Source organism: Didymosphaeria variabile, assembly GCF_027946475.1.
Source record: "Didymosphaeria variabile strain IMI 356815 chromosome Unknown scaffold_8, whole genome shotgun sequence".
Classification (NCBI taxonomy): Eukaryota; Fungi; Ascomycota; class Dothideomycetes; order Pleosporales; family Didymosphaeriaceae; genus Didymosphaeria; species Didymosphaeria variabile.
The window spans coordinates 2909606-2923228 of NW_026611627.1; the positions used below are offsets into that span (position 1 = coordinate 2909606).

General features: G+C 52.5%; 4 protein-coding genes across 4 annotated transcripts; 3 read left to right on the forward strand and 1 right to left on the reverse strand.

The window, feature by feature from the left end:
- Positions 1–927: 927 nt before the first annotated feature.
- On the forward strand, positions 928–1720 carry N0V89_011194 (uncharacterized protein; the record flags this gene model as incomplete). The annotated part of the gene is made up of 3 exons (XM_056219927.1): positions 928–965; positions 1066–1442; positions 1497–1720. The coding sequence occupies 3 exons, from the start codon at positions 928–930 to the stop codon at positions 1718–1720; spliced, it is 639 nt and encodes a 212-aa protein (XP_056067054.1).
- Positions 1721–4122: 2402 nt separating this feature from the next.
- On the forward strand, positions 4123–5295 carry N0V89_011195 (uncharacterized protein; the record flags this gene model as incomplete). The annotated part of the gene is made up of 1 exon (XM_056219928.1): positions 4123–5295. One exon carries the CDS (start codon positions 4123–4125, stop codon positions 5293–5295), a length of 1173 nt encoding a protein of 390 aa, XP_056067055.1.
- A 2726-nt stretch (positions 5296–8021) lies between these two features.
- Positions 8022–8855, forward strand: N0V89_011196 (uncharacterized protein; the record flags this gene model as incomplete). The annotated part of the gene is made up of 3 exons (XM_056219929.1): positions 8022–8134; positions 8212–8589; positions 8642–8855. 3 exons carry the CDS (start codon positions 8022–8024, stop codon positions 8853–8855), a joined length of 705 nt encoding a protein of 234 aa, XP_056067056.1.
- Positions 8856–11267: 2412 nt separating this feature from the next.
- GND1 (phosphogluconate dehydrogenase (decarboxylating) gnd1) lies at positions 11268–13120 on the reverse strand (the record flags this gene model as incomplete). The annotated part of the gene is made up of 8 exons (XM_056219930.1): positions 11268–11604; positions 11653–12188; positions 12241–12707; positions 12758–12789; positions 12841–12860; positions 12913–12931; positions 12989–13017; positions 13079–13120. The coding sequence occupies 8 exons, from the start codon at positions 13118–13120 to the stop codon at positions 11268–11270; spliced, it is 1482 nt and encodes a 493-aa protein (XP_056067057.1).
- Between the last annotated feature and the right edge of the window lie 503 nt (positions 13121–13623).

The window sequence follows — 13623 nt, forward strand, 5'->3', positions numbered from 1 at the left end:
AACAGAATGTATGCATGGTACTACAAGGTTCTCCGCTCATCTCACTCTGTTCGCAAGCCCGCCTTATCTAGAACATACACGGTCTTGGCACACTCAGGTGCTGCTGAGGCAAAGTTTCTGCATGTATCAGGCCAGCCAATCAACCCTTCCTCAGATGTCACCCGGGCGAAATGTCAACTAGGGTCCTTGTCAGTAGCTTGTATGCAATTGGAAGCCTTCAATGTTTGTGTCGACACTGTGTGGAAAGGCAACTGTCGAAGATTGTCGAGTGGTATCTATCATTGCCTTCTTCGCGCGCTGCATCTCTTATCATGTCTGCTGATCAGCAAGTCGATGTAGCATCGATAGCGACAAGCAACCGCTTCTCGACATTGGTGTCTGGGTGCGCTGTCGTTTATCAGGTATATAAAAGCATTGAGCGGGAGATTCAGCTCGAATGCTACAGTTGGGTTTTAGGCCTACCTTTATTGAAACTTCGACCCACAATGTTCTCCTTCTTCCGCTCCAATCCCTCGTACCTTCCTATGTCTGAAGGAGACTACCACGATGAAGAGTCTAAAGCCGGAGGAACTCGGCCCCTTCCTGTGGCTTGGTATCATTCAAGCTCGTCGCGCATGAGCACATGGGCTTGGGTCCTTGTCTCCGGCGCGTTGTTTGGCTTGGGTGCTACATTGACACTGTTCGTCGTGAGAGGTACTACGACTAATGTGTGCTTGAACCCAGAGGTGGATACAAGCAACGTCCAAGTCGCCAGCCCCTGCTCGCGACCCACGATCCGCAGAGAATGGCGTACCCTTGCCCGGGCTGACCGAAACGCTTACATTGCCGCCGTTCAGTGCTTGGGAACCAAACCGTCTAAATTGTACACAAATGGCTCGCTGTACGACGATTTTCCTCGCGTGCACCAGGCAACGGCACCAGCCGCCCATGGCGCAGCGCCTTTCCTGCCTTGGCATCGCTATTTTGTACATGCCTACGAATCCGCACTGAAGCAGGACTGCGGCTATGCTGGCGTGATTCCGTAAGCTGCTCTTATCTGTGAAGGAAGTCACTCTGACAAAATAGGTACTGGGACTGGTCTCAGGACTGGAAGAACATGCCCCTTGCTCCCGTCTGGGACGTTGAGGGTGGTTTTGGGGGAGACGGTCAGCGCGACACCCCTATCACAGTAGGAGAGGGGCGTTGCGTCAGTGATGGGCCCTTTGCCAATGTTGAAGCGCAATATTTTGGTGATGAAGCTAAACCACACTGTCTCTCGCGTGGTTTTGCGTCCGATGCACATATCGAGCGTATCGGAGAACCGATCTCGCCCGACGCACTCGAGGAACTGCGTGAGAGATCGACGACATTTGCTGAGTATGCTCCGGAGCTCGAGCACCGAGCCCATATCTTCATGCGCGACGGTGTTCGGGGCGATTTCCGCGCGTATACGGGACCTTACGGTACATGCTTCCCTCTCCTGTCACCATGACCAAGCAGTACTGACACCTTCGTAGACCCTGTGTTTTTCCTCCACCATGTCAATATCGATCGCTTGTGGGCCCTTTGGCAGACATCCGCTACAGGTGGGGATATTGCCTACGGCGGGCCGCGACATGATACTGCTGGCGCTTCAGCTGCCACGGTGGACGATGTTTTGAACATCGGCAACCTCTTACCCTCAGTCCCTGTTTCTGCAGTTATTCACACTTCGAACGGGTTTCTGTGCTATCAGTACTAGGTCGTGACTTTATTTTGAAGTGTATCTAGGCGTACACGGAACATCTGGAGCTTTAGGGACGGTTAGTTACCAAGGTGGGCAATGAAGGTAGTAGCGGAGCTTGTACGTCTCTTTTAAGGATGCCGCAAAGGGAAAGCTTAGTATTATAGTCTCGCACAATTTCAGCCGCTCTCTTCGTTCTCAGAATCATACCCGCAAGGTATCCGCTTGATCTTGCTGCTTCGCAAACAATCCCAGTGATCGTAGTGCATGTATTTCCTCTCAGGCTCCTGCGCTCTCCAGCATAGGCGAATAACATGGTAGGTAGCGCTTACATAGCCACCAGGGCCGTCCTCCCAATCGCCAGGTTGCCAGGTCGATCCTTGCCAGGTATATTCCATGCAGTAGTTCTCATCCAGCTCGACCTTCGATTCATCTCGCCGTTTCGGCTGGATTTCTCGAAACCGATCAGCCACTGCACGTAACTTCCTCCGATGTTTGGGATTCTCCCTCAGCGCTTCGAACTCCAGATTCACTTCTCGGCAAGTATTCGGAAACAATAGTTGATTGAACGCAGTGAATATCTTGTCAGCGTTACTGGAGCTTGTCTCCCACGCATCGTCGAAGTCCCAAGTGGAGCAGCAAATGGTCCATGTAACCTTCCTCCAATGCATATGTGCTTGTAGGTGCTTCGCAAAGTCAGGAAGCCACCAACTAGTCGTGTGTAAATGGTGCAAATGTTGACCTGATTGGCTGGACATATGGAATAAGTAGTGATCCCAGTCTTCAGACTCATAACTTGTTGCTTGGTCACCGTAAACGTGGTGGGTTGCGCTCCGTAAAGGTATGGTACGTGTCTCGGTGTATATAAGTCGAGAAGTGCGTAAAAGAGCTACGTCTATAACAGGAATACGTTCGTGATTAGGCCGCAGCTGTGCATTTTGAGTTTCGGATGCTGATTTGCGAGCATCAATGACCTGACAGATGGCGTATTCGAAGATCAGGTTGCGAACTTCGCTTGGGAGAACCGAAAATAACGGAGATTGAAGTTGCTGGTTGGCGCTTTCGGGCGTTATATCTGCGAGAGAGCGCCTCAAAGCACGAATCTCTCCCCTTGACAATCTCCTACGTTGCGTCCTGTGGTGAATTAGTCTTAGATCAGGACGGGAAAGTTGTGATTTGTACATGTCATCGCAGTATGGCTCTGTCCTCTCTCCTGAGGAATTTAGACAGGAATTCATTCCCATCTGCAGCAATGGTCTAGCATTTCTATACGATGCGAATCGTGATGCACCAAGTAACCTTGGAACCTTTGGAGGGCGTTGGTCACGTGCCCTTTACGTAGCCCAAAGCTATGAAGCCAACGAATATCATTAAGTCACCAAAATTGATGCGCAAACTGCCAGAGAAGTTTTTCAAACGATAGATGACAAGCTGAAGCCTGCCAGACTCTGAGCGGTGTGCTGGTATAAAACAACTCACATCGGCTCCGATCTCCGACTTGGCTTTCATGACGCTATCTAGTCTTACTAAGCGAGACTAGCCCAAACTGCTTGTGCGACGGCCAGGCATAGCTCTGCACCTACACTCCATTAGCAGCACTTTCCCGTTGCTTGCGAGACCTGAAGAATGAGGAGCTTGGTGTTCCATGAATCAGTCCCTACGGCCGACAGTCATCCGATCATTCGAGCGCCGGAACCATCGAATCTCACACAGCACGTTGTGTGTATATAGTCGATGAGAGTCATAAGACCAGCACCTTTCTCGTCGCGGTCTTGGGCAACATCGTTTTACTTTGGAGGCAATACAGAAAATCAAAAGCGACATGTTTCGTTGTTGCATGTATGCGGAAGATAAGGAATGCGACTTGACAGGAAACTAATGTCAGTCACTGAAAGATATGCACTGCCTCATGGTGCGACCATAACTTTGCCCCGGAAGGCTGCTATCGAAAGGCGTCCATCACCGAAGGCAATCGCGAAATCTCATTGTAGCGATATATAACACTACTACAAGGCGTAAAAGCAGCAGAAACCAATGGTAGTGGCCTATCAAAGCACATGCTCTCAACAGTTCTTCGGTCCATCCAGAGATAACCGGATGCCCCTGTACACACAACGTGGACTTCAACGGCAGTTTCGTTGCAAGCGCGGGCTGTGCTGTTTCATCGGGATGCACAATGCTATCAAAGAGCATTGAGTCAATGTTCACACACAAGGGTACACAAGGATAAACGCCCCTTATATACCCTTCAACCGTACTGGGGAATGGTCCAGAAAACCAAAGCATACTCATCTGCAACTAACAACAAGCAACCTTCAACTAGTCTACCAAAGGCAAGACCTATCGGGCAGAATCGGACCGTTTCGAACCGCAACTCAAAGCTACCTTCGTATCAACTACCGACCACTTACCGAAGCAATATGTCTGGTATAGATTACCAGCGTGAATGCGAGCTTCCAGCTATCATTTCAGTCGACTCTCAAGTTACCATGGATTTATCTCTTGCGCCGCCGGTCACTGCACAGGACTTGGACGAGCCTATCTGCGAACACACTCTGCGGGATTCTTCAGTCAACGTCCGTCCTCTCAACTCGCAGACTAACCAGACGATGGAGTCTCTACCTACGCCACCGACCACTGCGCCTAACTCGGGGCCTTCCACTCCAGATGCACAGCAGCGATTGGACTTCCTGGCTTCGTACGGTCTGGATGAAGCGATGCTTCGCAAGATCAAAAACGATCTCGTAGACATCGCGCGTACGGCTGGCCAGATGATGATTGCGGCAGACCCTTCGGTCGTCGAATCGGATACGAAGAAGAACTCCTCGGATCGTGTCACGGAGACGGACAAGGCGGTGGAGAAGATGGTTCAGGACCGTCTGACCTCGGAGTACCCGCACTTCGGCTTCCTGGGTGAGGAGACGTTCAAGCTGGGCGACAAGCTTGGTGACATGCCAACTTTCGTCTGCGACCCGATCGACGGTACCCTCAATTTCATCCATGGATTTCCGAATACAGCCGTCTCCTTAGCCCTGACAATCGAGAAGAAGCCCTTCGTTGGCGTTGTATACAACTCGTTCCGTGGCGACCTCTTCACCGCGATCAAGTGGCAGGGTGCGTTCTTCACTACCTCCACGGGTATTACTCGCCGTCTTCCGATGTCTCCAGTTCCTAAGCCGATGACCTCGCTGAACGACTGCCTCGTGGCCCTGGAGTGGGGCTCCCAGCGCGAAGGCTCCAACTGGGAGCTTCGAACGTCGATGTCCCAGCAGTTGATGACTTCAAAGGCAGCCGGTGGTGCGATGGTGCATTCCATTCGATCTAACGGTTCCGCCGCCCTCGACTTTTGCTACGTCGCAGCGGGTATGATTGACGTCTTCTGGGAGGGCGGCTGCTGGATCTGGGATGTCTGCGCCGGGTGGATCATCCTGGAGGAGGCTGGGGGCATGGTTGCTAGTGCGAACCCTGGTGATTGGGACCCCACACTCGAAGGTCGGTTGTACCTCGCTGTGCGTGGTGCCAAGCGTGCCGAACAGGAGGGCGTGGTGAAGGAGTTGTGGGAGATGATGGGCGATCGAAAGTTCGTCTATTGAGCGGATGTCATGTTCCTGACTCACAACATGCTTCGTCGGCCCTCTTCTAAGACTATTCTCTAGCCCCGTTCGAGCTGAAGCTTTCTTTTCCTAGCTATCGTCACGTTTTCTCATACCACTCAGACTGTTGTTCTGGTTTTTCCATTCACATAGAATTAGTAATATACCCCATCCTGACTTATACTCTCACTGTTCACTGTTACACATCTCTCAGATGTCATTACAATTGAAGCACTCCACTTATTCGACTTTAACCTGGTGATTCTTTGCGCAGTCTAGAATTGACATACTGATGGATTTAATCCTGGATTACTTCTACACAACCAATATCACGGATTTTGAACCCTGGCCCGAGGCGGCTGATAAGCCATATACCGTGAGACATCCATCTCCGCTGTCACAGGCGACCCCTCTACCTCTACAGCCGGCACCGGTTTCCTCGGCCTTCTGCCCAAGCCCCCCAGTTCACTTGTAGATGCTTGAGCAGCACTGACGGCTGCCGCAGGAGCTCTTTGGCGCTGTGCTTCTGTGGCTTCTAGCTCCGTGTTCCACTCTGGTGTCTCATTTGCGTTGGGATGCTGTGATTTTATAGAACTCGTTCCGACAACGCTGGGCTCCGCATCCGGGTAATCCTTGGTTTCTGCGAACGATTTGTCGTTTGTTTCGACGGCTTTCCGGTTCCTCCGGCGTCGCCAAAGCAAGAACGCAGCCAAAGCGAGCATGATAAAGGCCAGTGGTATGACCGTCCCAATCGCAGCTTTCGCCCCGATAGACAGTCCTCCCCCACCACCACCTTCTTCACTTCCACTCGTCTCTGACGGTGTCACAGAACCGGTCGCCGTCCCCGTCGCACTCGCACTCGCATCACTCGAGTCCTCAGCCCGGAACCTCAACTGCAACGCCGGCACGCTGACCGTTGCGCTCGCAGGCCAGCTCGCTCCAGAATACGTCCTTGACTCGTTCTCTTCCTCGTCCGCGTCGCCACATTCCACTACCGCGAACGTGCCTGTACTCGCCGGTTTGCACACGCCACCACCGCCGTCTTCAAACCCGTCGGGGCAGCAGGAAAGTCCCGTTTCGCCATCTACGCTTTGCTCCAGGCCTGAGGTTTGTGTAGCAACTGCGGTCCAAGAAGGAGGGCATGAGGTGGCGGGGGAATAGAAGGCGTTGGACGCGGGTGTGGGGTCCTGGGCCAGCCAGGGGAGGCATGCGGTGTTGAGGGGATTGTTGGTGGTGTCTTCTTCGTCGAAGACGCAGGTTGCGCCGTACTTCACGGTGGAGGAGGTGAGGATGAGTGCAGAGCATGAGGAGGGTGGTGGGGTTGCCCATGGAGTTGACCAGGGGAGATGGAGGGAACGAGTTGATGTCATAGCTTAGGATATCTTTGAAATGGTTTGGAAACAATTCGACGATCGATTAGGCTTTGGGACGCGCAAAGACGATTGTGTTGTAGGAAACGAGCGGTATCAACGAGTGAATGGTGTAAGAATACAGGTTTGTACTTGAAACGATTGTATGCGGCCTTTGGGATATTGCGTACTTGAATCGCAAGTCAGGCACAGCCTCAACTTGGCTTGCCCCTCCGTGGAAAAACTACACCATAGTAGCGATCATCTGGCACATCCATCGATGATAGGTCGAAGAGTTGGAAAATCAGAAGATAACCCACGTGCTAAGCCACTCGTCGTTACAATCGGTCCTGGGCATCTCGGCAAGCTAGCCTCGAATAGATAGACCTAGCGTAGGTTCTATGACGGTGTCTTGTCCTTTACTCCGCGGCCATTAGTTTTGATTTCTGCCTCCTAATGTGAGGGTTGCTCGCGGTTGCTCGTGATAATGCTACATCGACGAATGAAGTCGAAACCTCGACGATGTTTTTGGCACTGAATATCCGTTGTGGTCCGCTTGCTAAGAATCAAAGGAATTCGAACTCTTTTTATGCCTGATCTCTGTCGACTATATGTTGCTGTTATGCTTCTGATTGGCCTCACGTTGGTTCCAGCAATAGGAAGTCATCTTGAGTGATGGTTGTTAGTGATGAGGATGTGCCGGGCAGTTCAAATCACCTTGACCATGTAGCATTGATCCGTAGACGGTGGAGAAACTTCGTTGCGCAAGAGCTCTGCAACATCTGATTGGGAGAGAACTTCATAACTTGCTGTTCGGTCTGAAGCAGAGGTGTCGTTCGCCCTCCGGATTGAGTGACATCAGTTCATGTCTCGGATACGCTAGCCTCTTCCGACTTAGCTCACGAGTGCGATTCGGTGACAGACGAGGGCATGCAGTGTGCGTAGAATGCGATTTCAGGGCCAGCGTTCGTACAATATCAATGAAACAGCGGCAGAGAAGACAGGCACCAGCTAACTAGTACCAGCGATCGGCCCGCACTTACGGCGGAACGGCTCGCAAACCACGGGCAAACAGTTCGTTCGGCATCCAAGCATTTCCTGGTACCGAATCGACCAAGCGCGCAGGTACGAACACCTCCCACCTGCATCTTCGCGCCGCTCGTCCCGCGCGCACACCCCCACAAGCCCCCCTTTGCGTGTGCCCTGCGCGTAGCTGCTCTCTTCCTGTCGCTCCTTTGCACTGACACGTGCCCTTTTTCTTTGCTTGCATGAAGGCGGCCCTGGGCGACCGGCCTTTTGCGAGCGTCGCAAGCGGAGAAGCTGCGTGACCGCCAAAATACAAGACTGACAGCGCGCGCAGCATACTGAAGGAAAAGCATGGCGGAGAGCAAGCGCCAGAGCATTGCCGGCAAGATTGCGACGCCCAAGGTTGGGCCCTCCAAGGACGGCATCGATGGAGACTCGATCCTATACAAGGCCGTTGGCGCGCGGTAGGCCTCACTTTCTGTCACTCTATAATTCGAGATATGTAGACAGACAGGATCAAACCAAGCTAATCCCATTGTAGCGTCAAGATAACATGCGCTCCCCACAACAACGTGCTCGAGGGCACCCTCTTCACAACCTGCAGCGTAACTAATGCCATCGCCATCAACACCGCGCCCGCCCCGCCGAACCCTTCCGCCCCGCTCTCGAACCAACCGGGGGACTACCACATCATTCCCTTTGCGCATATCCTCAGCTTTGAGCTGATTGGCAGCGGCGAGCGCGTCTCGGATTCAGGTCCCGGTTTCGATGGTTCGCTTCCGCCCATCTCGAAGGTGGATCTGGCAGCTATCAGGGCGAGGGAGGAGCAGACTATCCGTGAGATGAAGAAGAAGGATGCGCAGAAGGGCAAGGGCGTGAGCAAGGAGGCTCAGGAGATCTTCGATGCTGTCTCCAGGCTGTGAGTCCACTACCTCTTGGCCTTAAACATACAGTAGCTAACAATTGCGTAGCCTTCCCACCCGCTGGGCCGACGCCCAAATCGTCGTCAACGACGCCGTCCTCATCAATCCACCCTACACCGTGGACAACCTCGCCGCACCAGCCGGCAAGGAGCGAAGCGTGGATCAAGTCCGCAAGATCTTGGAGAACTATTACCAGCGCAAGAAAAACGCAGGTGCACGTGCACCAGTCGCTACACCCATTGCGCCGCGAAAGGGCGGCTGAACAAAAGTTCATAGCAGGGCAACTGCCTAAAGCCTGGCTTGTGGGGATGATATGATGCCAAGGATGCAGATATGTACGAAATGGCATGAGAGGCGTGACTATGGCTGTAGGCGACGGAAGGAAGGGTTCACTTGGTTATAAGGAGACGTGCAGAGTAGCATACCGAATTGTATGGATCAGAGCCCACCGAGCAGATACAACAGGAAACATTAAACAACTGTCCACCTAACCCCTACTTGGCTGTGATGCCTTCCGAACTTACTCCACTAGAAAAGTTGCAACAGACCACCCCTATAGCTGCTCTCTCGAAGTTTTGACTTGTCGAAAGCTTGCACCGAGACTAATACCACAGCGGTAATAGATCTTGTTCGTCACCATGCTTTTCCAGTGATGTGCACAGCAACATATGTCAGTATCAATATTGTAAAGTGACGAAACCTGGGAAAGGTGACTGTATACAGGTACAATCCCAGACTGTCATCAGTTCCAGCCTTCTGATTCCCTATCATAGTGCAACATATGTGCCCGTTCCTGATTCCTGCTTGTATCGAGTCATCGTCGTGCTCTGAATATTAAGTCAGGTTGTGACACCTTGGTATCGTCGCCAAGTGGCATTGCCGTGGGAAGATATTGGGAGGCGTTAATTTGGTTTGGGACAATTATGGGTTGAAGTCATGTTCATCAAGTGCTTCTCGCAGTGCCTTCTTTGAGAACTAGCATTGCAAGTATGATGGCCTTGTGGAAGGGAGCAAGTGACCACAGCTACGCCTCATTATCAAATGTCCAAGGAACTGGTCTGTCACGCGGCAACATCTTGTTCACACTTCTATTTTGTATGGTATTCCATGGCCACCGTTACATTCGCTGTGGATACCTTCATCGTGTGATATGCCACTGCGGCTCTGTATCCTTCACAAAGGGGCATTTACAGACATATGGCAGTTTATAGACCCCCTACCGCCCACAGAAACGAACTGCACAACACAACAGCCAAGCAAAGCAACTCAGAAGCATTCCAGAAGCCAACAACAAAGCATCCAAGCATCTATAACTAACCTAACTCTTAAGACTACAACACCATGGTCCCCAAGAGCACCATCGAAGCCCCCGTAAAATACGGCAAGCCGGAATACACCATAGGTAGTCCCACGAACACCTGCTGCCGCTGCAAGGCCGCAGCAAGGAAATTCGAGTGGACGTCGAAGAACCACCTCATAGTCAGCCCTCACTGTCTCCATGAGCTATCCCTCTGTGCTATGAACCACGACGGCTGGGATGATCTTGGATGCAAGCAGTTCTATGCGTGAACTTGTGTCCCTACATGGACATGAATAACTTGGTTAAAGCTTACGTTCATTGAGTGCTTCTTCGCAGCAACTTTTTGAATTAGCATTGCACGTGTAAAACCTTATAAAAGGGTGCAAATGACTATACCTACGCCTCAAGCCTAAGAACTGAGTCGGTGAAAATGGGCCTTCCTTTGGTGTGTCATGCAGCAATATGTTATTCTTTTTGTCAAACTTCTATGTTGTATGGTATTTTGTGGTCACTGTTGCATTTGCTGTTAATATGCTCACGTTGCCACTGAATGTGTTGCTGTGGCTCTGTAACAGTCACAAAGGGACTCCCAGTCACTCCCAGTCACTCCCAGTCACACAGCAGTACCATAGGTATATAGACCACCTTCTGTCCACGAAAGTATACTGCACAGAACAACTACCAAGCACCTCAGAAGCCAACAACGAAACATCGAAGCATCCAAAACCAAGCATCTCAGCATCTACAACGAAACATCAAAGCATCTATAACGAACGAAGCGACACAGAAGCCAGCAACGAAGAGTCTCAGCATCTTCAACGGAACATCGAAGTATCTACTACGAACCAACTCAGCGTCTACAACGAACCAGCTCAGTATCTACAACGAACCAACCTCTCAATACCCCAGCACCATGGTCGCCTACAACAACATCGAAGAGCCAGTAAACGAGTCCACGCCGAAAGGTACTATCCTGAGCAACTGCTGCGAATGCAAGAGTTTCAATCAGGTTGGCGAACTTGAATATTGCGGGTTCAAAGGTTGCGGGCATGCAATCAAGGATTGTGCAAAGGAGCGTAGAAACGAGGCAGTTCATTGCACGATTCACGAGCAAAAATAGGTAATTTGTGAGCAAAGGGTGGGCTCGCGTACGTGCTGGCTTGAAAGAACCACAGCACATGGGGGCGGGCAGCACCGACAGACACATGGCATACAGTACTCAATACCATCTATGTTCATGATATGATTTGATTTATGTCTCCTATTTTGCATGCGAGCCGATCCGTATGCTTTTCCCACGTGGGCTAACAGAGCAGAGCATGACTGACAGCCTGCATTGGACCCAGTCTATCTAACATACAGTTTCGACGCTGCTTACGCGTTGTAGGTCGAAGCAGACACGTTTCCTCCCCTGCCGGTCCAGTTGACGTGGATGTCCTTGCCCTCGGGGTACGTCTCGCTGGCGTACTCGGGCTTGATGCGGAAGGTGTGGGCACCGAAGTAGTCACGCTGGGCCTGGAGGAGGTTGGCGGGGAGGTCCTTGGTTCGGTAGCCGTCGTAGAAGGACAGAGCGGTGCTGAAAGCGGGGGTGGGGATGCCCCAGAGAGCTCCCTTGGAGACGACGTCTCTCCAGCCGGACTGCGCCTTGTGGATGGCCTTGTTGAAGAAGTCGTCGAAGAGCAGGTTCTCGAGGTCGGGGTTGGCACGGTAGCTAGGAGGTTGTCAGTGAAAATTTAATCATGGTGGAACATATACTGACGCCTTGGTGATGTCCTTCAAGAAGACGGAGCGGATAATGCAGCCACCACGCCACATGAGCGCAATCTCGGGCTTGTTGAGCTTCCAGCCGTACTCCTTGGCGGCGTTCTGGATCAACATGAAGCCCTGGGCGTAGGAGATGATCTTGGAGGCGTACAGAGCCTGCTCGAGGTTGTCGATGAATTGCTGCTTGTCGCCGCTGAAGCTAGGGGTGGGTCCGTCAAGGAGAGTAGCAGCACGGCCACGCTCAGCCTTGAGGGACGAAAGGCAACGAGCAAAGACAGCCTCGCCGATCAAGGTGACGGGCATGCCGAGGTCGAGAGCGTTGATGGCGGTCCACTTGCCGGTACCCTTCTGGCCAGCAGAGTCGAGGATCTTCTCAACAATGGGGACGCCGTCGGCCTCGTCGTTCTTGTACATGATGTCGCGGGTGATCTCAATGAGGAAAGAGTCTAGCACACCCTTGTTCCACTTGGTGAGGACGTCACCGATCTCGTTGTTCTTCATTCCGAGACCACGCTTCATGATGTCGTAGGCCTGTTATTGTCAGATATCACACTGAATCATTTATAGTTGGTATTCCACTCACTTCACAGATCAACTGCATGTCACCGTACTCGATACCGTTGTGCACCATCTTGACGTAGTGACCGGCACCCTCGTCACCGACCCATTGGCAGCAGGCCTCGCCGTCAGACTTGGCCGAGATGGACTGGAGAACGTCCTTGATGTAGGGCCAGGCCTCCTCGTTACCACCAGGCATGATACTGGGGCCATAACGGGCACCCTCCTCTCCTCCGGAAACACCGGTTCCGACGAAGCGGATGCCCTTCTTGGCGAGGTACTGTGTTCGGCGGTTGGTGTCGGGGTAATGCGAGTTACCACCATCAATGATGATGTCGCCCTCTTCTGCGCCGCCCTCGTTGAGGAGGAGCTCGATGAAGTCGTCGACGGGCTTTCCGGCCATGACGAGCATCATCATGCGGCGGGGCTTCTTGAGCTTCGAGACGAACTCCTTGATGGAGTGGGCGCCCACAATGGACTTGCCCTTGGCCTCTGCGGCGCATTAGCTTCAGCCCGCATCGAAAGATATGGAATGGTCATACCATCGTTCAAGAATCGGTCGACCTTGGCTACGCTATCGGATTGGTCAGCCGTGTTGTCCGGCGCTGGGTTGCGCTTTCCTTACGTTCGGTTGAATGCTACAACCTGCAGCAGCCTGTTAGCACGCGAAGTATGAGCATAGAGATGGGGTCCGTACGGTGAATCCGTGATCGGCGCTGTGCGGAGTTAGCTGTGATGCTTTGAAAACATGGGTGGAGTGAGTGATGGCTTACGCATTGAGAATCAAGTTCTGGCCCATGACCTGTCCATTGTGTAAGAAGCTGTCCAGCATAGAGCACAGCTCGGTATCATGAGGAACTCACGGCCAGACCGATGAGGCCGAAGTCACCGACGGCTTCAGACATGGTGGATGGTATTAAGCAGCGGGGCCGACGTTGGCAAGGTGGCGCGGATGGCGGGGTATCTATGCGGCGACCGGGCGCGCAAGCTATGAAGCAATTCGGGGTGGGATGGGTGAGTGAGGTGAAGAGTGCAGGAAGTGGGGAGGCAGCAGATAAGTAGGAGTTTTGCTCGCGTTGGCACCGGAAGAGTTTGGAGTCTGTCTGGTAGCGTGGGCCAGTGTTGGGCGGGGCACTGCTTGCATCCCGTAATTACCATATCAACCCCTACAGGTGCTTTCGATCCCACGCAGGCGCTGCGGCCGCGGTAACGGCGGACTTTAGCTCAAGATTACATTTTCTTCTATCTATTTGACGCGCTTTTCTGTATGGGAGCAGCTCCTCCGAAGTGGCCGCGGAGACCGCAGATGCAAAACACTGCGCAAGCAATAGCCCGAGCTGCCCCTCCATTTCATCATTCATGACATGGTTTTGGCCGATCACGTGCCGTGCATGCGCCACTGCTATTC